The 26813-nt window shown below is 33.5% G+C and overlaps 1 protein-coding gene across 1 annotated transcript in view; it reads right to left on the reverse strand.

Moving 5' to 3' along the window:
* The window catches only part of LOC100915424 (usherin-like), a 254245-nt gene that overhangs the window by 93718 nt on the left and 133714 nt on the right, over positions 1 to 26813 (reverse strand). Inside the window, exons 11-12 of the mRNA XM_031968582.1 lie at positions 6109 to 6304; positions 1603 to 2244 (exon numbers count right to left, since the gene is read on the reverse strand). Coding sequence (XP_031824442.1) covers positions 1603 to 2244; positions 6109 to 6304 — 838 coding nt within the window. The remainder of the gene's footprint in view (positions 1 to 1602; positions 2245 to 6108; positions 6305 to 26813) is intronic.

Consider the following 26813-nt stretch of genomic DNA (forward strand, 5'->3'; position numbering starts at 1 on the left):
GATAATTTATGATATAGGACTGATTATGAAGTGGTGGCCTTAAAACTTTGTTCAAAAACTCCAGGCTATCAGCTTAATTCATCCCTATCACTGCTATATACTATTTATACAATGCATTTCTCTTTCTCTGTCTATCTGTCTTTCTGTCTGTCTCTCCCCATTTCTCCCTCTCTTCCCCCCTTCTCTGTCTTTGTATGTGTGTGTATCTTTCCTTTCATTCTTCCCTCTCTCTCAGCTTTGAGAAAATCATATAGACAAAATAGTTTAACAGCTAAGAAAGGAAATACACTTTTCTCCTACATAATCAAGACTGAATAAATGGAAAAATGGTAAAATATTAATATTCAAGCTTCCTTGGATATATACCCCAAAGTAAAGTTCATTGAAAATTTCTAATTAAAATTCCAAAAATGGGAGGAATCAATACATTTTGGGTGATAAGATTATAGAACAAAAACCTTAAGTATCATTAACTAAAAGAGTGAATGTAACAATCTTGGCAAACTTTATAGCAAAATCAAAAGTCAGCTATTATTATCTGATCTAACTGCCATATTTTGTAGATGGAGAAATTGAGACTTTAGAAAGTCAAAAGACTTGGTCCCAATTATAGGATAGTAAGTGACAGAAATAGGATTTGAATCTAAGATTTATGATTCTAAATGTAGTTGATGTTCCATAACATCATAGTGCCTCTGCATGGGCCATGGTACTTAACAGCTACATTGATCAGGATGATTAAAGATGCTGTTCAAATTCCCCACAACTAGTTGTTAACTTACCTGCTATAGGGAATAAAATTTTGTTCTCTAACTCCACTAGGAAACTGCCCATCTTTTTTTCTTTTTTCCCTTTTGCATTATCTTTGACTTTCCCATTTTCACTGTTGTAGCTAATTGAGAACTTAATACCACTGTGAAGTCTCCAAGTCATAGCAAATTAGGTAAAATAATAATAAGTTATGATCATAACTATCATTTATATAGTACAAACTATGTGCCAGCTCCAGTACTAAATGCTTTATAGTTATCATTTCATTTGATTCTCTCACAACAATCCTGGAAGGTGGGTGCTTTTATTATCCCCATTTTACAGATGAGGAAATTGAAGCAAAGGTTAAGTGATTTGCCCAGATTTACATAGCCAGTAGATGTCTGAGGCAATAACTTAAGTCTTCCTACTACTTCTACACCTTAAGGCTCTAATTTAATTAGGAAAAGCAAATTGATGTTGCATTTTTCTGCAAGATATTTTTTTCTTTTCACCTCTACTAACCAGATATATATATATTACAACATAGGGTTTTGTTTTATGGTAGACCATATAATCCATGGCTTAAAAATTCAGTTAGTCTGATCAGCTATGGCCTATTTTTGTCAACCCTCCACCCAGAACAATAATAGAGACCCAGATATACCAGTTGCTTCATTCCATCCATACCAGTCATTCAATCATATCAAATTCAATCAATTTATAGAATTGGCACAGAGGGCATTTCTAGGAGTTTTATAACAAAGAGTAAAAGTAAACCTGCTATTGAGAGATAAAAGGGGGAAAGGACATCATACAGTCTTTGGAAGATTGTACAAGTGACTTTCTTACCTGGTTTACATTGATTGCACTGTCTTCCTTGATGATTAGGCAAACAGGGACATTGGCCACTAATCTGGTCACAAATGGCCCCAGTTAATGTTCCCAAGGAGTCGCACTCACAGGTCTGGCATCCTTGAAGATTGTTAATAGTAAGATTATACCTGTGAGGTTCACAGTGATTGCAGTGGAGACCAATGACACCAGTTTTGCAAGGACATTGTCCTGTTGATTTGTCACACAGCAGAGAAGCATTTATTGTCCCCGCCTTATCACAATTACATGGTAGACAGTAGAAGGAATTATTTTGCTTCAGTTGGTAGTAGCCATCCAAACATTCATCACAACGTCTTCCACCTACATTGGATTTACAAGCACATTGTCCAGTCTCGGCACTGCAAACAGTACCAGGGAGTGTCCCCATTGCGTCACAGTTACATGCTTTACAGCCACCAATGTCCAATCCATAAAAGTTTTCCACACAAGCATCACACTGGAGGCCTTGAGCTTCTTTTATACATTTACACTGTCCAGAAAGAGGGTTGCAGAACTTGTTCACTGACCCATTAATGTTACAATGACATGGTTCACATCCATCTTTATTAAAACTTCGGAGGCTTTTAAACCCAAAATTGCAGCGATCACATCTAAGCCCTTAAGAATTAAAATATAATTAATAAGGAGGAAATCATTTTAATATGCTATTGATATAGCTAGAATAAGAACAATGCTACTGAGGATATTTAATGTAGACAAGAAATTTTGGGCACCTTTCACTAGCATGACTACAGAGAGAAACAAACTCATGACAGCCCTCAAAGTATAATACTTATATTACGTATTAACATTATTATAACACTTTATGTTTGCCAAGTACTTTATGATAATTTTCATTAATTATTCAATATCTAATGCAAAGTTTGTTCACTTGTATACACAGGAGTTATTTCTTGTTTGTTTCTTAATGCTGCTTTAACAGTTTGGATATTTTAAAATATACTAGGAAACAAAGCATACCTCTAACATCCATTTTGCATTTAGTTCTTTAAATATTTATATTTAGGATTTAACATTATCAAATGGATTACTTTCCTTAATAACATTAATATACAATAAACTAGATTCACTGAAATGCTTGGACAGATAACTTTTTCGTGTAGCTACAATAAAGAAACATGCTTCTGAACATCTCAAATTAAAATTATAATTATGAGTACATCTCACCAACAACGAAATTATCATTTTAATATGAATTTCATATGATATTGCTTATTTTCATTTTCAATCAACAATATATTTTCTATGATACAAGAAGAAATCATGCCATTTGCCAAATTATGTGATACAGAACATATCTACATAAAAACTAAAATAAATAGTGTTTCTTTCTTTCATAGGAACAAATATAGATTTTTTTTAATTATTTGTACTTTAACCTAGGCCACTGAGAGTTAGCTTTCAAAATGTATACTTCAACTCATGGGATGACAGTTTTGGAAACTGGAAGGTACCTTACAATCCATCTAGTCCAAACCTCTCCTTTTACGGATAAGAAAATTGGGGCTCAAGGAGGATAAGCCACTCAGTAAAGATCATACAAGTTTCATACAACATTCAGAATTTGAACCCAATTCCTCTGACTCTAGTAAAAATAAAATAAATGGAAAGTTGAGAATACAAGCTCAGTTGCAAAATAATTAAGATAATCCTCAGAGAACTATGACTTCAAATATCTACCATGTAACAATTATATATGTCTGAATCAATATATTTATTTCAGAAAGAAAGAAAAGGAGAGCCAGACAGACAGACAGAAAGATAAAGACTAAGAAACAGAGAGAGAGGTAGGGAAGAAGGAAGGAAGACAAGGAGGGAGGGAGGGAGGGAGGGAGGGAGGGAGGGAGGAAGGAAGGAAGGAAGGAAGGAAGGAAGGAAGGAAGGAAGGAAGGAAGGAAGGAAGGAAGGAAGGAAGGAAAGGGAAAGAAAGGGAGGGAAAGGAAGGGAGGGAAGGGAAGGGAGGGAAGAAGGAAAGAAAAGAAAAGGCAAGAAAGAAAAGTCCAGCCCCAAATAACAGCCAAAAATACATTCAGGAACTTATATGTAGAAAAGCATCTCTTAAACTGGAAGGAAATGCATTATATATAGAGAGAGAGATAAAAATTCAAGAACTCCAATAGAAGGCAAGCTCCTTTAACAGTGATGAATGACTCACCTAAGGCATATCATTTAATTTCAATAAGGAAAATAAAAAAGGACCACTATTGCTGCAAATTTTAAAAATAACTGTATTGTTAACAAGAATTATGACTCATTTTGAACTATTAAAATTGGTCTACATGGATTCATATCATATCAGTTTTAAAAATATGCACAGTGCTTATTTGAATATGCCATACATATTCCTGACAGGTAATCTATTCCTAACGATACTGAGGAAGGCCTACAGGGCATCACATTCAGTGTTAACAAGTACAGGCGAGTTAGCACACTTGGCATTTAATTCACATTCTTCTCCCTTTTTATTCTAGATGAATGACCTACTTTAATAAAATTATTGGTGCTAATGTATTTTACTGGTGATAGAATCATTAGTAAGATTTAACAGTTGTGTTAAGTCTAACAGTTTGCTTTCCATATCATATACAATACACAGTTGCATTTTCTTTTACTAACTTTTCAACTGGGTAAAAATGACAATAGATTGTTTTTACTTGCTAATCCTATAAGGAAAAGAATATATACATACATTTTAAGCAAGTTTATCATTTTAATAAAAGTATCATTTTATACAATATCTAATTAATTATACTGATTAGTCACAATGATAAAGATTCAGTTCTCAATATGTAATTTGTAGTTTCCACTCCTCCCACTCCCTTAAATCTAACCAGTTTAACTAGTAAAGCAGTTAACCAGAGTGGTTATATAACAGGTCTGGATAATTACTGAATTTCTAACTAGCATTCCCTGAAATAACAGTTGTCTCTAGAATTGAATTAACATGGAGAAGATTTTTTGATATAAAAAAGCAGTGTTTTCATTTTCTTTGAAAATTTTTAAATTGCACTTTCCATTTGGCTTCCATGCCTACCTTGAATAATGTTAGAACAAAGTAGAATTCAAATAAATTTCCTGTTTTGGGAATCCATTCACAAACACAAATGATATATAACTACATACATACACATATATAGAAACTCATTTAATGCAATATGATGTATTCCTTAAAAGTTTTGTGTAACTCAGTTTGCTATAAATTGAATTGTTATTTTTCAAAGCACTAAGAGGCCTTGTTAGTTTAAGGAATCCTATATAATCCTTCTGCAAATAGATGGATCCATCTGTAATCCTGGCAACCTTCCTTCCATTTATCTGTTTGGTAAGGTCAAATGTTTGGGTAGCTAGCTAATTTTAAATGGGGTGCACAGTCATGTATGAAGCATGCCATATGCAAACTCTATTTCAGATATAGATCATAGAAAGCAAAAGAGATTCAAAATGTTATAACCATAAATGTATAAGACTCTAAAAGCCACAAGGAATGTTTTTGTTAGAATGGCTAGGGTCAATTTTAGAAAACACTCTGATGCTTTGTGGCTTGAATGATAACAAAACAGTAAAGGTCTTTTTTAAGACCTCTGTATGGACTAGTTACAATGTAGGACTTTCTTTATCAGAAAACTCTCCTTGCATAATATTCCCATATATCAACATTTCAAACTGCATTATGTACCTAGTACATTTTGGGCACTTGATAAATTTTGTCCTTATGTGGCTGTGGTTCCCCTCAAATATGTTGGAAGTAATAAATTGCTATAATCAAATCTAATTTCTGAAAAATACCTTTGGGAGTAACAAACAAAAAAGCATGTCTTGTATTAAAAAAAAATGATAAATAACACAGAAGGTAGCAGTTTATTATAATCAGCTTGGCACTGAATTACAAAATTAAAATTATGTGGCCCTTGATAACTAACCCTAGCAATGTACATGATCTGTGGAATTATGTTGACTTATTTTGCATTTCATAGGAACAGTTCAAAGAAATATAATAGAAAAAAAATGGAAAGATTTATCACAAAGGACCCTGTAGCACAGAATATTTTGAAAAAATCCATTTATTTTGGTCTATTAAGGAAACTAACATGGAAACGAATTTGCTTAGAACTCATTAAGGGTAAACCATTTGGAGGAAGTGCTAATTTTCTAAAAGAAACATCTATGCAGTAAGCAAATTATATTTTCCTGTGACTTATTAGTATGGAGCCATGTAAGCTAATGCATCTACAGTATAAAGAAACTTCTAAAGGGTTGATTAAACTAAGCTTCAAGCTGTAGTTTGATAGAATTATTAATTTAATCATTTTTAGACAGTTAATTTCATTCAAATTGTTTTTTTCCCCTCAGTTCTGCCTTGAGCAAGGAAATTTACTTTACTCTTCAGTTAAGAAACCAAGGAGAGTATTTTATTCCAGATAGTAATAGAGATATGACTGTAAACTCTTGCATCACACATACCAATAACATTTCCTTTGCATTTGCACTGGCCTGAATTTTGGTGACAGGTAATATCTCCATCCACTGTCCCAGAGGTATTGCAGTTACAGGGACTGCAGCCATCAGGAGCCAACTCTTGTAGATTGTAGAATCCATCCTGGCACTGATTACACTGTCTGCCAGACACATGTCTCTTACAATTACACTGGCCTCCAATCTAAAGAAGATACAAAATTTTGTAGAATGATAAATGTATCTATTTTTAGATAATATACTCATTAGATACAAGACAGAGAGGAAGAGAGAGAAAACTTTAAATGTAAAATAGACAAAAAGGCAATGAGATGGATTTTTTTTTCCCTCCTGACTAGAAACACAAGAGTGGGCTTAAGCAGAGAGAACAGATAGAATAATTTAGTGAAAATAAAGCTCAAAGTACAACTTCAGAATTCCACAATGAAAAGCAACATGGGATTAAAGATTAGGCTGTATATAAAGGAATACAGAGCAATCATCTTGGAATTATAGAACTGGCAACAGAAAGAATGAGACAGGTAATCTAGCCCCCATAGCACCATCTCTTACCAGAAAGCATTTCTCTCAATATTCAAAATAATATTATTAATTTGTTGTTTTCATTGAGTCATTTCAGTCATATCTAACTTTACATGACTCTCATTTGAGGTGCTCTTAACAAAGATACAGGAGTGGTTTGCCATCTCATTCTCCAGTTTATTTTACAGATGAGAAAACTGAGGCAAATATGGTCATTTTGCCCAGAATTGCCCAGAGTCACACAGCTAGTGTCTGAGGTCATATTTTAACTCAGGTCTTCCTGAGTCCAGACCCAGTAATTAATATTTAAAATATTAATCTTTATTAATTTATCATCCTAATGTGTCTGAACACAGGTCTTTTATCAGATCTTTTCAAATCATTTTCTTTTTATACCTGTCACTGGAATCATCTTTCTCTTTGGGCCCAAATTTAATTACTTTGAATTTATTTCACTTGTTTAGACTACATCAAGATAGGTCTCAGCTTTTTGGTCAAAATAAATCAATTCAATAAAAAAATAGACCACTCAGTGTTTCTTGAGAAGGAAAAAGGATTTATTTCACTTGTTTAGACTACATGAAGATGAAGCTCAGCTTTTTAGTCAAAATCAATCAATTCAATTAAAAAATAGACCAATCAGTGGTGTTTGAGAGAGGAAAAAGGGGACTGTGTTAAGTATTTACAAAGATTATCTCCTTTACTCATAAGAATCCTACGAGTTATTATCACCATTCTTCAGTAGATCAAACTAAGGTAGAGTAAGTTAAGTGACTTGCTGAGAATCACACAGCTAATAAGTGTAAGGCTGGATTTAAAATCTGGTCTTCCTGATTCTAGGGCTAGTACTCTATTCACTTAAGATATTTAGCTATGTATGTGAAGAGCACTGGAATTTTGGTTCAGAAAACCTGGATTTAAATCTTAGCTGTAACACTTTCTAGATGCAGGAAAATCATTTAAGGCCTCTGACCCTCATTTTCATCATCTTCAAAATGAGAGTGATAATAGTAATTGAACTAAATGCCTCAATTATGAAAAAAAAATACTTTGTAAACCTTAAATCTTATAGTAATGGTAGCTATTCCCATTACAAATTATTATTATCATGTAAATCCGTTGTCTGAAGTTCTTCCCTGTATCAAGGCTACCTCTTCCATGAAGCTTTCTTCCATACTTCTAGTGAAAGTGAACACTGTATCTTCCTATGTCCCTAAATGCTTTCCCTAAACCTCTCCTTTTCATTTATCATATTTTCTTTGCATCAATGTTTTTGTGCATATGCCCTCCCTCATTAAATTATAACACCCTTTTAAAAAATGTCTATGTTGCATCTAGCTTTGTATCTCAGCACTTTATACAATGTCTTCTACTTAATGAGCCATTGATAATCATTTGAAATAAAATTTGATTTTACTCTAATGCAACCAATTCTGACATCATCCGTTGATTCATTCCTTTACTTATGTAAGGTTTATCTAATAGGAGAATTTCAATGGAGCCAAAAAGATTCAAGATTCACCAAGTCCTGAAGTCTTCATTTTCCTGTTGTCCTTTGATACTGAAAGACCTCCCTATTGTGTCCAGCATCAGATTCTGCACAAAGTGGGTTTAAATAATTTACTGTACTAGAAACTTCCTTCTTTATCTCTCTCTCTCTCTCTCTCTCTCTCTCTCTCTCTCTCTCTCTCTCTCTCTCTTTCTCTTTCACACACACACACGCAAATACTTTTCAGCCGTGCAGTCTCCATTTGTATCTACTTGTGGCCCACTCACATTCTGAAACCCTTTACCCCCAATTTTTACAAAGCTAATGTCAAAGTCCAAGATATAACGAAATACTGGTACCAAAAATATGTGTGTCTTCACAGCGTTTCACATCCAGAAGTAAAAAAAAAAAAAAAATTAAAAAAAAATTCAATCACTTGTTTTTAAATGTACAGATAATTTGGTATATGATAAAAATATTTGGAAGATTGATTTTTTATTATGTAGTTATATAAAAAGGTAACACTGATATGTCTTGACAAAAAATATGTTGCTAGTTAAATGCATTGAACATCTATAGCAAATAAATAAGTGAATATGTCATAATACAAGATAAAGAATGCGTCATTCTTGGGAACTGAATGTCCATTGTTTATCTATTAACATATATTCTTGTTCAGAGTGGCATCATAAAGCAAACATCAAACAATGCAATGATGAATAAATCCATCAATACAGGATTTGATGATGGTGCAACCACTGGATATGGTCCTTCCAGTCCTAGAGAGGATGTGATTTTATCCTCTCAATATGGTTAAGAGAAATAAAAGAAGGGAAGCACCTTCAACCACTGTTGTCAGATCCCCCACAAATAAATAAATGCAGTATTTGTGAATGCATCTATGTATATGTATATACATACACATATACCTATTTTATTTATACACACACACACATATAACTGTGTGTGTGTGTGTGTGTGTGTAAGATGTCACAGTGGGTGAGTCCATGCAACACAGATTAAAGAGAACCTATAAAAAGAAAAGTTAATTTCACTTCTTTTTCTTACCAAGCCCTTTTCTATCATTGACCTTTATCCAAGTTTCAAAAGAACTCTACAATGTTAACTGTTTCCTTATTCTAAAAACAACTTGAATAGTTATATATTAGGAAACATTTACTCTCTAGTTATCCTCACTGCAAAATCCTGGAAACACTAAACTATTCATTTTATATGGTCTTTTTTTTTTTTTGGCTCACTCTCCATCCACAATGACTCTTCCCAAATTATACATTCAAGTTGAATTTTCCCATGCATTGTTACATAAATATATTATATTCATTCCTGCCTTCATTGATGCTATGCTTCCCACATAGAGAGTCTTCCACTTTCCATCTAACCAAATACTATCTTTTCTTCATGACCTACTTCCTATATAAGGTGCCTTCACTGAGCTCTCTAGATTTTTTTGGACTTGGTAAAAGAAGAGATTCTTTGCCTCAATTACTAATTAGCCGTAATCACTGAATGAGTTAGGCCTCAGTCAAATTGAGACCTGTTGAAGATTTTAGTTTAAAAAGGCCAAGATCTCCCATTTCATCCAGGGCTATCTCCAATTATCCTGATTTATATCTGACCATTTGACCCAGATGACTCTCAAAGGGAAACTGAGACAGGTGACCTTGCAAGTTCTCTCTCACTTAAATCCAATTTATTTGCATGTCATAGTATTAGCTCCCTGATGTTATAGTCCTCTTCAAGAACAAAGGACAAACAATAGCAACAACTTTTCTTTCAATTCCTATAAAACCTATTGGATAAATGCAATAATTCAATACATAATATATGCTATATTGTATCATATATGTTATCCTTGTTTCCCCACAAATATAGATTCTAAGTGTCTAGGGAAGGGTGACATCTTAGACTTGTTCCATCTCCCTCATTGTACTCAGTAGTGTATAAGTACAAGCAATAATTGGTGCTCAAAAAAATATTTTTTGGTTCTCATCAGTATCTTCCATAATTATTCTTAACTGATTCTCAAGAAATTGTGTAAGATTTTTAGTCTATTGAAATTTTCAAAGAAATTTTCTGACAATGGCCTCCAAAGTGAATAAGCTCACTTACTTGGCAGTATACTTTCCAGAGATGTCCATTGATAATAAGATTGACATGCATTGCCAGAGCTAGCTCAGTGTTTGGGAGGCTCCAAAGGAAAGTATGGAAGAGGAGAGGTCTTAGACTGACTACCAAACTGAAGGTCTACCAAGATGTCATGCTGGCCTCATTGTATGCCTGGGAAACCTAGACTATATACTAATGCCATGGCAGGAAACTGAATTGCATTACTTCCATTTGAATTGTCTTAGTAAAATTCTGAAGACCACCTAGCAGGATAAGATACCAGATACTAAAGTCCTTTTTCAAACTAAACTGCTAAGCATTTCAACTCTACTGCAAAAAGCACAATTTTATTGGGCTAGCCACATGTTTTGAATGCCAAATGCAAGCTTGCCAATATATATATATATATATATATATATATTTTATGGAAAACTTCCACAGAGCAAGTGCTCATAAGGTGGTCAGAAAAAGTATTAGAAGGACACTTTCAAAATATTTCTTAAGTACTTTAAAATTGATTGTATTACATGGGAGACACTGACACAGGACCAGTGCCCTCATCAGAGAGGGTACTGTGCTCTCTAAGCAAAGCAGAATTGAATTAGCTCAAATGAAACACAAAATACCCCAAATTAGAGAAGCTATCACACATTTTCATATGGAATATTTGCATCAGACCTGTAGCAGAGCATTCCAAGCTTGATTTGGTCTGATCAGCTACATCGTACATACTGTAACTTGATTCTAACATAGTGATGTCATATTGGTCATCTTCAGAAATGAAAGACAACAACAACAAAATTTGACAATCCATTAGAGGTATTAGAAGAAAATATCATGCTTCCTATTTATATATTTTAATCTTTTTTCAAAGTGTTCAACTTTATTAGGATTTAATATGCTGAATTATACTGACATCCTGCTTCATCAGTTATCAGATGGTCATGTATAGCATAGGATACCAACATATCTTGAGGAAAAAATGGAAGTTTCACAAAGTAAAAGAATGCTACCCTCCTTCAGTCTTTCACATTTAGAGTTTTAAGACATAGTAGCTTGTATGTGCCTGGGAAAGTGGATTTATGCATTACATTAGCTAGTTTTAACTAAATTAACCCCCACAAAATGGAACAAATGACTTTGGTAGACAACTTTTCTCAATGCAGTGATCCAAGACACTGGAAAATGCCATTCACATCCACCAAGAAAGTTATGGAGACCAATTGTGGAAAGCAAAGCATTTTCATCTGTTTTTTGTTTGCTTGCTTGCTTTTTCTTTCTCATGATTTTTTTCCTCTTTTAGTCTGATTTTTCTTGCACAACATGACAAATATGGAAAAATATTTTTAAAATAAATAAAAATGTAAAGTGAGCTTTTGTTAATGAAAATTAAGTGTGTTGTCTTTTGTAGCTCTTACAGCTTCACACAAATGTAGAAAATAAATTTTGAAACTGGTTAAAAATCTCAAAAGAAAGTTTCAGTGAGTCTTCAACATATTTGTGAAAAACACAGCTATTCAATATCTTGGGAATCATTTGCAAAGATTCTGAATAAGACAAATAAATATGGAAATTTATTAGCCAAATTTCATCAAAAATGCATGCATAATTGGTGAATGGGATTGAAAAATGAGTATCAACAGTTAACAAATATAGCCAATGATGAGCTTCTTCCATTTAAGTGTTTTTGGTTAATATAGCAATTAGGATAAAAGACCCAAAAAACTGAACTTAAAACCAGACCTCCAAGTCACAAAAACAGAAAGTATTAAACTAAGGTTTTGTTATTGTTGTTTTTAATGAAGCATATTCAATCACATTGATCTCATTTTAAATTTTTTAATGTTTTAGAGCATTAATAAAATTAAATTTATTTTAAATACTGTTCATTTCACCTTTATCTTATTCTTTTAAGTCTCTAGTTATGGTATGTTTTCTTGTAGATATATGTTCATATAGTAATATTTGCATGTTATTTATAAGTAAATGTACATATGGGGGGTGTATGCTCAAAAAATATACTGATGGGTTATGTGAATAAAAAAGAAACTTTGAAATCAAAGAATACAAAAGCATGGTCTAATCCTGGATTCTTTGTTTACTCCTGATACATAATATATTACATAATGCTAGATATAGGAACATAGAACTTAAAATTGGATGAGACCTTAAATACTATCTAGTATAACCTATTCATTTCATAAATGAGAGAATTAGGATTTTATAAAGTCAAATGTTATACCCAAGAAAACACAGAATAATAAGGTTGAGATTTGAAACTAGTCATTTTGATTACAAATGAAGAACTCTTTCTACTGTACCATACTGTTTTATTCTTCTTCTTTTTATGTAGAACAAATTTAACATAATTGACCATACCATCATGAAGTAGTCAAAAGATCTGAAACAAGTCCTGTTGCTTCTATTATTGTTGGATGTATGCTGCATCTCAGAAAAATCAAACGTGTACACAAACCTGGGAAATGACTAGCATACAACCTGTTCTTGTGATCAACATCTGCCTTCCCCTCCAACAGTAACCAGATCATCTCTATAGCCACTTACAGATTCTCAATCCATCTCACCTCCAAGACTCACAGATAAAAAGAGCCCACAAGGAAAATCCACTCCCTTTAAGAACACAAAATACAGAGGATTATGAGAAAGCTGGATCCAGAAACTTCATAATAGATCAAAAGAGTAGAAGAATCATAGTGAAAAATCAAATGAGTAGAAAGGACATTTCTGAAAACTCAAATGATATTCACAGTATAAATTTCCATTCTGAGATTATCTCTTTTTCCTATACTGAAAAGGTTTGCCAGTATCAACTTATACTTTGATATCATTACTGGGCTATATGACGTAGTTGTGAGAGGTTATTATCATACACACAAATTATAATCACCAATAAACTGCAATGTTATCTGGATGACTACCTCTTTGGAACATAACAATGTGATGAAAATTAACACCTGAATGTCAAGTCAAAGCATATGGATTTGAATTTCAGCTTTGCCAATTAATACTCTTGTCACAGGTATATGTCATGATACCTATACCTAATTAATTTCTCTATTCTTCAGTTTACGCATTTGAAAAATAAGTCTTGGACTAGATAACTTTTAATGTCCTTTATAGCTATAAAGCTATGAATAAGTGGGATTTTTCAGAAAATGGACAAAGGTCCCCATTGATTTGGTTATTTCAGAACCATAGACAGTACCTACTTGCCTTCAAGAGTTTTGTGTACAACTTCTCTACCTCCAAGATGTTAGAATCATAGATTCTGAGTTGGAAAGGACTTTAGTACATCTAACTTAGCATGGCCATAATGCATGTGAAAAAGTTGAACATCAGAGAGATTAAATGACATGCTATATAACTCTCAGAAATAGTGGTGGAACCAGAATTCAAATCCAGGTCTTCATTTCCAAATCTACCTGCCTTTCCCCATCTGGCTATAAGTTTTGGTTATTCCATTTCCCCCATACATTCAGTCCTCTAGAATCTATTTTTCCAGCTCATCATGATCTCTCATCCCTTAATCTTTTCGTCTTTTTCCCAGCATTTTTTTTAATTCCATTCCCACCTTTCAGTCATGGTGCTGATGTTAGTTGTTCAAAGATATATTTTCCCACATCTCTGAATTCCTTCCCCATCTTGACTTTTTATTGTACTTGTCCTCTTTGTACTAGTACCTATATAGGCATATTGTACATGCCTTATTATTCCTGATCTTGGATAATTTGTATCATTTATCTACTTTCTTTTAGCAGAGTGCTGCCTGAGAAAGTCATGAAACGTACCTAACAGAATGTACACGGAATTTATAATCTATAATCTCAACTGGCCCTTAATAATAACAACAACCCTATTATTTATTTTTATTGTCTCTATCACATTCACCACAGTGTTTAAGATTGTTTTATCTCTTCTCAAGCTCCCTACAGAGCCCTCATCTCCCACTCTTTCAGCAGATGATTTTGTTTTCTACTTTACTGAAAAGATATGTGCTATCCTACTCCCATGACTTGAAACCTTTTCTATTCTTTCCAACTGCTATCCATTCCCACATAATTAAGAGGCCTACTTCCTTAATAAAGTTAATATCCTTGCCCCATGTTTTTTATCCAGTCCCCTCTAGCACCTTATTCTATCAACAATTCCTCCCTCTTCTCGTCAATAATCATCCTCTCTAATTTAGTTTTTCCATATACCAAAAGACATATTAATTATATTAAACTTACTACTTCCCTAGAAGTATTTTCCATACAACCTTTCTTGAATTCAAAATATCATGCTCTATTTTTTCTACTCTTTCTATTCAATCTTCATAAGTCTTCATTCAATGTTTCCATATGCTCAATATTCACCTTAGTGTCTGAAAACTGGCTTCTTTCCCTAGGACTTTGCTTAAGTTTCACTTTCCAATTTGCCCATGACCTTACAATTGCTAAATCCATGGGGTTTTTGGGTGTTCATGCTCCTCGACCTTTCCATAGCATTTGACAATGTTTCCATTCTTTATTTAGTAATCTTCTCCTCCCTTAAATTTTATGACACTACTTTTTTTATGTTTCTTTTTCTATATTTCTAAATAATCTCATTTTTCCCCTATTATTATTTTTATTTTTTTTAATTTTTCCCCAGTTACATATAAAAATATGTTTTGGTTATACATGTGCATTCATTATTTTTCACACATTTCCTTATGAATCATGTTGGGAAAGAAAAATCAGAACCAAAGATGAAAACAAGAGAAAAAAACAGAAGAAAAAGGAGAAAAAAGTGAACACTGCATGTGTTGATTTATATTCAGTCTCCATAGTTCTGTCTCTGGTTGCACATGGTGTTTTCCATCCAAAGTTCATTGGATTGCCTTGGATCACTGAACCATTAGAGGAACCAAGTCTGCCATAGTTGATCATCATGCAATCTTGCTGTTGCTATGTATAATGTTTTCCTGCTTCTGCTTGTTTCACTCAGCATCAGTTTGTGTAAATCTTTTCAGGCCTTTCTAAAATCAGACTGTTCACCATTTTTATAGACAATAATATTCCATTGATTTCATATACTATAACTTATTCAGCCATTCCCTAACCGATGAGCATCTACTCATTAGCCAATTCTTTGCCACCACAGAAAGAGCTGTTACAACCATTTTTGCACATGTAGCTCTTTTCCCCTCCTTTATGATTTCTTTGGGATACAGAACCAGTGGTGCTATGCCTGGATCAAAGGGAATGACATTTTATACGCTTTGGACATAGTTCCATATTGCTCTCCAGAATGGTTTGATCTGATTAATATCTTTTTTTAAAATCTCTTTTGTTGGGCATTTAAATGGCTCAGTGGATAGAGCATCGGCCCTGGACTCAGGAAGACCTGGATTCAAATATGACCTCACATGCTTAACACTTAGCTGTGTGACCTGGGCAAGTCCAATTGCCTTGCCAAAACAAGCAAATAAATATAAATCTCCTTTACTGGATTCTCTTCCTACTTTTCTCCCATAAGTCAGGCACCCCTCAAAGCTTTGTCATAAATCCTCTTCTCCTTTATTTTCTCTCTAGGCAGTCCTTTATTTGACAATCTTAATCACTCCCTATATCTGAATTATGGGAAATAAAGAAGAGGTCTACAAAACTTATATATCCAGTCTCAACATTTTTAATCTATTAGATATTTCTGCATCAGTGTATCATCAATTATAAATACAATCGTTTTGGAGGGGGAAAAGAATAGGGAATATCCAATGGCCTATTTTCTTTCAAAGTAAAATTTCAGTTTTGTAATTTAACTATTTAACGACCCTGGCAATGCAATCTAATTTAATACATTTTATTAAACCCTTATTGTTAAGTATAGCATTGAATTGGATCTTGGGGACATGAAGACAAAAATAAAATAGTCTCCATAAGCAAGGTGCTTAAATTCTACTGGGAGATAAATATGTACAGAGATAAGTAAAAATAAAACAACTTAAAAAGAGAGCTAGTACTGACATATGGTGAGATCACAGGAGACTTCACCAAGTTTTCACCTGAACTGACCTTCAAGCAATATCTGATAGGCAGCTAATGACAGGGGTCAGGAATTCAGGAGCCAAATTGATGATATATATAAAAATATGGATGTCATATGCATAAAAATAATCATTGAATCCATGGTAATAAATGGCATCACCAAGAGAAAAAAAAGAAAATTAGAGAAAATAAAGAAAAAGCTAAGCACAGAATATTAAAGGCATCCATAATCAATTAGATTAATTGACCTATGATTCCCCTCATATATACTGTTACTTCTCAGACTGAAAGAAAAGTTTTTAAGCCATGATTCCTATATATTCTCTTTCTCAATTCAAATGTTAGTTTGTTTTTTTGTTTTTTAAGGTAGGGACTGACTTTTCATGTTTATAGCCTCATAGCTTAGATCAGTCTCTAGGATTTATTTATGTTTTAAATTTTTAATATTCATTCAGCAAATTTGTGTTAAATGAAAAAATAAAATAAAATGAGCGGATATTCAGGTAAGAAGAAAACTAGAAGAACACAATCTCATAAAAACATACACATATATGTATAATTCTTATCATATATATTATCAATAGCATCACAATATATTTGTCATATGTGTGTACTACCTCAATATATGACATTTTCTAATTTTATTATAGTTGTTTATTTGCACCATTTTTATCTTTGTATGACCAATGCTTAGCATATTACATATAATAAGTGTTTAATAAACATAACTATCAAATTTCCTATGACTACCAAATCTTGTCTTGTTACCATACCATAATTTTTTTATTTTTAATTTGCTACAAAGGTCCCATGTGTTATTTTCACGTCATATATGTGAATCTCATTCCAATTTGTGTAGGATATAATGGATTTTGCAATAAAGATTCCTCTTGAAAATAACTTCTATGACCATAATACATGGACTAAAGAATTATAAGATACTATAAAAATTGCTATGGTTTACTTTCTTAGTTTTTCCTCCTACTTACTAAGTTCTTTCCTCATGAATTTAAGGCACCAAATAATGCTTGTATCTTATGTACTAGAATAGGATCTTTATACTTAGAGAAATTATGAATCATGATTTCACAATTAATAAATTAAGTAGTAAAAGTTAAAATTTATAGAAGGTTCTCTATATTATAGATATTATATTTTAAGTAATGTGAAGCTACACTTTTAAAACAGCAGGAATATAAATATATGTCTTCCTAAGCACTCATTTGGCTGGCAGTAGGGAAAATCTAATGTTCTATAGATTACATCTTCTCACAAAACTCACTAAAAGCCAATGAGGTAATGTCGATGTTGCCAAACAAAGCAAGAATCTGGAAAGGAGATTCAAAAGTTGGGAACAGTAGGTCTGTACCGGAAATTAAATTGCATTTGGAAGACTGTTTTAACAGAAAATAAATCTCCATCAAGGCAGAAAAGAAACCTTTAAAAGGGTGAATAAAATCATCAAAATACATATTTCCTTCTCTTAACAAGTTTCCTTCTCTCTAGCCAAGTTTCCCTTCCCCCCCCTCCTTCCTACATCCTTTCATTCATTTATTCATTCATTCAAATTAGGATCATTCACAATAGATGAGAATATAGAAGGAAGGAAAGAAAGGAGGAAAAAAATCTACAATGTGCCAGGCACTGTGCTAAGTACCTCATTTGATCCTCACAACAACTCTACAAGATGTTTGTTGTTCATTTGTTTCAGTTATGTCCAATTCTCTGTGACCTCATTTGGGGTTTTTCTTGGCAAGGATGCTGAAAAAGTTTGGAATTTCCTTCTCTATCTCATTTTATAGATGAGCAAATTAAGCAAGCAGTTAAGTAAGTGATTTGTCTAGAATCACACAGCTAATAAGTATCTGTGACCAGATTCAAACTCATGAAGATGAGTCCTCCTCATTCCAAACCCATTGTTCAATCCACTTTGCTGCTCAGCCAATAACCTTATGACACCTGTGTGCTATTATTCTCTTCATTATACAGGTGGAAATCGAGGCCAACAGAGTTCAGGTAATTTGCCCATGCTCACAATGGGCTACTGCATTCTCTCCCTCTCAGCAAATGACTTCACCACCTTTGCTAATAAATGTCTTGAGACCAGTTTTCAAGTGAAGTCTTCCTTACTTCAGAACTAGTGCTATATCAACTAGACTACCACTGGTCTCTTGAGATTTTATTTGCTGTCCAAGATCATATAGCTATGATAATAGATGATATAAAGTCAGCATATTAATCCAGATTGTCTCCAATTCATATATTCGATCACTAATTATGCTCATGCTACCTATTATGAAAATTAAACATTGGCTCTAAGATATGAGTAGCATTTTAACAAGTAACATAAGTGATATGAAAGCAATATATGAGCAGCAATGGGCAGGTAATTTGTACACAGTGGATAGAACGCCTAGTCTGGAGTCAAGAAGATTTGAATTCAAAATAAACCTCAGATATGTATTAACTATGTGACCTTGGATTATTTACTTAATTTCTGTCTGCCTTAGTCCATTAACTGTAAAATGGTGATAATAACATCAACCTCATCATTTTGTTGTGAAGATCAAATGAGATATTTGCAAAGCTCTTAGCTCAGTTCCTAGTACATGCTTAATAAATACTATTCCCTTCCTTTTCTTTCCCTCTTTAATTTATTATTGACTTTCCATTCCTACCACCAATACTCTATTTCAGGCTTTTATTCAATTTGTCCCTGACTATTACTGTAACCTTCAAATCTGTTCTCCTGACTCCAATCACTCCCCTCTTCAACCCATTCTACAGTTAAATACAAGATTAATCTTCCTTATGAGTCCTAATCATGTTACTTCCTTGCTTAGAAACTATTAGTTGTTTCTTGCTGCCTACTGGATAAAGTCCAAATTTTATAGCCTGGAATTTAAGTACCTTCACAAATCTTGACTCCACCTATATTCTCAGTGTTATCTTCAGCTTCTCTCTTGGTTTGCATCCCACTCAGCAATATATATAGTGCCTAGAACATATCAAGTATTAAAATATGTGCTAAATGAAAGGAAGAAAAAGAATCACATTGGAAAAATACATGTTCACATAAAAACACTTAAATTAAAATACAATGAATAAATACATGGAATACATGGCTAAGGCCAAAAAACAAAGTAATACAGGCAAGAAGACAAGACAAGAAGCATTTACTAATTGTGAGGTAACTTACATCTACTGTGTACCAAACACTAGGGATGCAAACTGAAGAAAAAAAAAAAAAAAAAAAAGATAGATCCTGTCCTCATAAAGCTTACATTTTAATAGAAGGAGACAATACACAAAGCAGGTTTATCTGCAGGGAGAAGGAGAAAACAGGAGAAAATATCTGTGTGAAGACATAGTTTCAAAGTCTGTAAAGCCAGAAGCAAAGCTGAGAGGACAATTAAGTATGGCTGGACTTAATGCAGACTTCAAATGCAGACTTTCAAATGAGAAAAACCCACAACAGAGAGAAATGACCAGCAGAGTAAATAATGTTTAAGGATGAAAAGGTCTCAAGAGTTGGTTTAATGTTTCTGAGTAAGGAAGCCCCAGGCAAAGTCCAGAAAATTCAAAGCAAAACTAAATGATAGAATATGTCAATGTGGGCTGCATGGAGAAAGAGGACTCTAAAGAAGCACTAAATGATAGATAGAATATGAATACATTATGGCACATAAGAAGGAGACTCAGCATGAATAAAGACAGAAGAAGGAATAAGTATGGAATGCTATAAAGTGTCACTCATGAGATTCAGAACTGTATCATAGTACAGTGATACCTAATGCAGGATCCCAAGATTAGAATAGTATCTTTTAAGTCATCTACTCTAATTTCTTTATTTTACTATGGAAAAAGAAAAAGAATTAAAGAGAGTATCAACAATTCAATCAGTAATTACTGACACAAGTATACATGTGGAGCAGATATTATTTTTGGCTTTTATAACAATATGAAGGCCATAATTTTCTTCTTTAGAATTAGCACAAATACCATAGTATTTGACCCTACACCATTATTTCAAGTCATTTGGCTCTGAACTTTAGTTGATTGTAGTCTGTTATTCATACTTTGTATTTAACAAATCATTAAGTTTTTCACAAAATGCCCAGAATTGCCTTTCTTCCTCTTCTTCCTTATTGTCACTACCTCAGTTGAGGTAAGTTTACAATGATTTATAGTGAGTGCTTACAATGACTCCTAATTTACTAATCAATCAAATACAAATCCTTCCGTTTGTCATTCAAAGCCCTATCTCTACTAATCTTTCCTTAAGTAGTAATTTTTTTTTATGTCTTATTATTTGACATTGCAAATCCTTCATTTTAGTCAAGATGGTCTCATTACTCTCTCCACACACACGTTCATTCCACTTTGTTCAAGTTATTCTCCTTATCTAAAATGATTTCCTTCAGTTTCTGATCAAGCAAATTCTAAACTTCAGTTCTAATCTCCTTACACAAGTCTAAGCTACTTTTGCCTATACTGATTTCTCCATTCTTTACAGGTAAAATCCTATAGAACTTGTATTCTGTGCCATACAATAGAATGTCTGATTATTAATAATCTCACATTTGTCATGTGAAAGACTGGTCTCTCTGACTAGATTAAGATTTTCAAGGGCACTGACGACTATTCCTTTGTATCTCCCATAGCACCATTCCTTGCATAAAATATCTTCACTTCTTAACATTACAAAATTAGCCAGTTTCAAGACTGGGTGAGACTTCAGATTTCATCCTAACCCTATTTCCCTCTACAATATTTCCAGCTTTCATTTGAGGACATCTAGAGTGGAGAAACTCAATAACACCTAAAGTATCCCATTCTGTTGTTGTTTCAACAGTTCTGATGGTCAAGAAGCTTTCCTTAGATCAATCTTCTGCTCTATGACTCCTACCTATGACATATATATAGTTGGACCTAGGAGAAGATTAATCCATATTAATAGTATCCTCCCTCACTGCTAGAGTTCTCTTCTCCAGGCTAAATAATCCTACTTCATTTAACAGACTCCTCATATGTCAAGGTCTTAAGTCCCTTTACCCAACATACCAACTCTTTTTTGGATACTGTACTGCTTGTCAACATTTTTCCCAATTAGAAATCCAGGAATTCTGAAGTTGACAACTTATTTAATCTTGGGCAAGTCAATTAGCCTCCCTGAGCCCCAATTTCTTCCTCTGAGAAATGAGGTAATTAGACTAGAACTGTCTTCAAGCATTAGTTCTATGATTCACTATCCAGTGGCATGAGACACTCACAGTCAGGCTGAGGTCCAGGGCACCAAGTACAAGACCCATTCTAAACACAATACCTATCCAAATGATTTAAGATTACATTCTCTTTTTTGTTTGTAGAGTCATACTATTGACTCATATTCAGTTTTCAGTCTGCTGAAAACTCCACTCCTTTTTAAATTGATTTCTGTCTAGTATTTCTTCCTCACCTTGTTCTCTCACAGCTGATTTTTTTAACCTTTATGTAGAATTTAGAAATAGGCTTTCCATAAAATGCTAGAAATATTAGTATCCCCATTTTACCAAATTAAAACAAAAAGAATAAGTAATTTGAAGAAATCATATGACAAACAAGTGAGATGGCTGGGCTCAAATCTAGGTGATTTGATTTCATATTCTTATGTTCTTTCTGGCATATCATATTGATCTTAAACTAAAAAAGGGCCAAATGAACTCTCTTTCTTAATCACTGTTATCACTCTTATTGAATGTCTTATTATCAACTTTGATCATTGGAACATGAGGATAGGGTGGGGATCTATTTTTCTAGACTAAGATATATGCATATGTGGGTGTGTTTATCTATTTATACATAAATACATATGCATATATATAAACACATGTATACACACACACACACACACACACACACACACACTTCTCATTCTCAGGATTCTCAAGAATTAACTCCTAAAGTTGGAGAGGGGAAGAAGGCAGCCAAACAGGAGTGGTAAGAAATTTTTTTCGCTTTTCCAATACATCTTGAGCACTACAGCTTTTATGTAATTCTCTTGTCCTCAAAACTTCCAACAACTACCCTTTCTATCAGAACCAAATCCAAATTCTTCATCCTGACATCAACCCTACTTTATGCCCTAATACTCCCCAATGTGAACCTTCTGAATACTCCTTAATGGTAGCTTCCACCCTCTCACCCCCCCCCCCAATCCCCTTAGCACAGCATTTTTATTCCTTTTTTCCCCCTGAGGCAATTGGGGTTAAGTGACACACATCCAGGAAGTGTTAAGTGAATTTAAATTTGAACTCATGTCCTCCTGACCTCAGGGCTAATGCTCTATTCAGTACACCACTAGTTGCTCCCACAACATTCTTATTCTTATTGTTATAAACATTATACAAAACATTTTTCCTGTCTCTAACTAGTCAGATTTTAGCCATCCTTCAAGGCAGATTCTTAACGTTTTGGGATATATTTCGATAGTCTGGTAAAACCTAAGGACACTTTTCCAGCATGTTTTTGAATGTATAAATTCAAATACATATGATTACAAAAGAAATCAATTTTATTGAAATATACTTATCAAAATATTTCTAAATAAGTTCATGGACATCAAATTAAAAACTGTTGCATTAGAGCTAAGGTGAAGACTAAAGAAAGCTCTGTGTGAAGATTCATCCTCTGGCCATTTCAGTCCACAAGAATAAATGAGTTACATTTACTATTTCATTCATTAAGAGGAAAATCACATATCAAAATTTCCCTACTATGGCATCCTGTACAGTGAAAAGTATCTCACTAAAAATGAACATGTTATATTCAGAATCCTCTGTCCAGTGAATGTACATGGTTCATATTTTCCATGTGCATACTCGTAGAGAATGTTTCTTTTGGAAGCACTGAATTTTCTTCATGGGCTGTGTGATCACTTCTCTTAAGAAGAATCATTCCTTAAGAAGAGTCATCTATTCTCTGATTTAGGCTATGCTGATGTGGTCTGTCAGTAGCTGTTTTTTCCTCCTTCTCATTATTCCATAGGTATGCCATATTGCCTCAAGAAGAGTTTCTGTTGTTCTGTTCTGCCCTCTTGTAGAGCCCCCCTCTTGCTCCAACTCACTGAACAGCAGCTGCTTTAGTCTCCCACTGTCATCAATCCTCTTCACACAGAAGGCATCCCTCCTACAACTGCTAAACTGGCTGCACTCCAAGATCATGGGGTTTCTCTGCTCTTAGCATTTAGTGTTAAGTAGGGCTCACTAGTGATGCTGATGAAAGTTGTTTAAGACACTGAATGTGACGTCTTTGCCAAATCCAAGTCTTCCAGTCAGAAAGAAGGCTGAATGCCAGCTCTAGTACCTAATTACATATTCTGCACACAGTAGATGCTCAATAATTACCAGTTGGCTAAGCAATTTTGATCTGGGTTTCATATTTGATATCGTCTTCTCTTCATAAGTCTTCTGAAAAAAATTTGCTTGCATGGTAATTCTGCTTTTTCATATTTCTGCTTTCATGGCATCACTACTTATGAACTATTATGGTGCTGTGCTCAATACCAATAAAATTCAGTAAATACATTTTAAGCAAATACTATGTTGCCTAATCTGATGGTTGCTCTTACTTCTCTATGAATATGAATTTGTGAGATTTATGGATTTGTTCATAACCTTAGGTAGATTTTTTTTCCCCTTGGATTGCTGTGAGTCCAGAACACTATAATGAACATATCAAAATGGTTAATCAACAAGTTATTTAAGTACGTATACAGTGCTAGGTACTGTAAATATGAAGACAAAATCAAAACAATACTTGTCAGTAAATTATTATGTGCTAGGCATTGTGCTAAATGCTAGGGATTCAGAGAACAGTAGATGACAGTCCCTGTTCCTAGGATCCAACAATTTAATACTTACTCTTAGGGAATATTCTACAGGAGATGTACACAAATAAATATAAACAAACTATTTATTATTTTTTTTACAAACTGTATTTTTGAAATAAGATATTTTGAGAGGTGGGATTAGGGATAGTAGATGACACAATGGATAGAGTACTGGCCCTGAAGTCAGGAGGACATAAGTTCAAGTCCAACCCACTATATGTACCAGTGCAATGAAAGGGATAGAAAATATCTTTATATATATATATATATATATATATGTATGTGTGTATAGACATATATAGACATGTACATATGTGTATATATATACATGTGTGTGTGATAAATAGATAGATATTTAGATAGATAGATAGTTGGATGGATAGATGGATGAATGGACCATAGTGAGGAAAAATTAAGTCATTAAATACTAAATTTGAAAACAGAGCTAGAGGATAAATTTCAAGAAAATCACATCTCATGGATCATGAGCTGTAGCTACATATTGGCCTAAAGATACAAGAGGTGAAAAAGCATAATTAGTGGCAAATTAAGTTGAGGATGAAAGAGATGATTTCAAGTGTTAAAAGAATTACAGTTTTCACTTCTACTACTTCACTGCTTCTACAAGTTCTCATGCTTTCAGGGGAACAATCAAAAGGCCTTGATTAATTTTTGATATAATTGTTCCCTTTAAAAAATCCAGGACTCAATACCACCTTTTTCTACTGAAGACAAAACAAGCTTAATTACCATTCTGTAGGCATGAATTTCCTTCATATGACAAACAAGCTTTGACTACTTTAAGATACCTAATCATCACATATTCTAGGTAATTATGTGAGTCCATCCATCAGTGTGTACATCAAATAAAAAACATATCATATAGAATATTCCATTGCTCTCCTTCCTTTCATCATGGGTCAGTAGCATGTTTCAGTGGCCAATGGGAGATGTATTGATTGGCATCTAAAGGGCACAGCACCTGGGGACCAGAACATCATCTGGATCATTACATTTCGTTCCTAAAAGACCTGCTACATTTTCTAAAGCTACTAAACAAAATCCTGAGGTGAGATTTTCATCAGAAACATGAAGAAATGAGTTATTAAATATCAACTTATTTGTTCCTCTGAGAGTTACTATAAAGAAAAAAACTATAAATATATATCCCTGTCATCAAGAAGCTTCTTCATTCTTAAGGTCTGGTGCCTAAGAATTACTTCATTTTCAGACCTGGCCCAACTGTTCATTTTCTAAAACATCCTAGGCCCCTCTAGAAAAGAAAAGAGTTGTTTAATATAACAGGCTATTTTTGTATGATGCTCATTCCATTTCAAAATAAATAAATGAATCTGCTGTGGTTTCTGCCACATATAAATGTCATGAATTGGAGAATAGCAAGTGAATAATATACATCATAATACTTCCTTCCATATAAGTGTTTGGTGGTACAGCTGTTTATCATCTTACTCAGCTGTCTAAAATATTCATTTGAGAAGAAAAGATTCTACAATGGTGTAAATCCAAAATGCCACACACACCCCTTTTACAATGTCTGTCATTTTTCAGCCTGTTAGACTTTTTTTTAACAGCTGCTTCCCCCCCTAAAAAAAGACATTTATAAGAAACTGTTTTCCAAACTTCCTCACCATAATCTCTAAGGAGTGTGTGAAAAGGTAAAGTTCTGAAGCTTGTTCAAATATAGCAGTAGGAGGAATGAAATACATTTATCCTCAAGCCTTTGAATGTTCAAAACAGAAAAAGTATAAAGAGGTTTCCTACCTCCTGCTATACCCAGCAATGGTTACATACTTGAATGGTTTTAAGAGGAAGCAATGCAATTATAGCTATCCTAGTTCTCAAAGGGGTATAATTTCATATTGCATCATCCATTTTTTGCTGTTTTAGGTCTATTTCTCTCAGAGATTACAAGCTATAACTTGTAAAAGATGCATGTAATATATGTCGTTGTGTTAAATTAGAGCATTTCATAAATGTCATTTGAATGGCACAACTATGCAGTGTGGTCTTATTGTAATTTGCAGCAAAAATTAATATAGTGATATTAACAAGATGATGTTTTGACTTTATTAAAATCAAAGATTTCACAGCTTGTCTTACCTTTTTCAATATGAATAACTTCATCATCCATGTCCTGTTACAAATGTTGCACAGAAATACACTTTTTTTTCTTCCTGGAAAGTTAACTGGATTTTTTTTTTTTGGGGGGGGGGGGGCGAGGGAGGGATAGTGATGAGATGTTTCATTCTGGGTTTAAAACATAATGAAAATGAACATGATTTTTAATAATTATGCCTTAAATAATGTCTGGCTATTGGGTCTGTATGATTTATTATAGCGATGAAAATTACATTTGAAATGAGATTTAAAGGGAAGTAGTCACCTGAAAATATAATATCAAAAATAATTATAACTTTAAAAAATTACTAAATTTTATATGCATTCATAAGTTGTGTTTCAAAAACTCAGTTGCAACCTAAAATAAATTGAGTTCAAATTGAGAGACATTAACTCTTTCTGGCTCTCAGGATCTCAGATACTAGAACAATTATTAATCATTGTCTTCTCTTGACCCTAACAAATTAACATACTTTTCAAATGCTTAAATTTTTGCCAGATAGTAATTTCCTAAGCT

The sequence above is a fragment of the Sarcophilus harrisii genome, chromosome 4 (assembly GCF_902635505.1).
Source record: "Sarcophilus harrisii chromosome 4, mSarHar1.11, whole genome shotgun sequence".
NCBI lineage: Eukaryota > Metazoa > Chordata > Mammalia > Dasyuromorphia > Dasyuridae > Sarcophilus > Sarcophilus harrisii.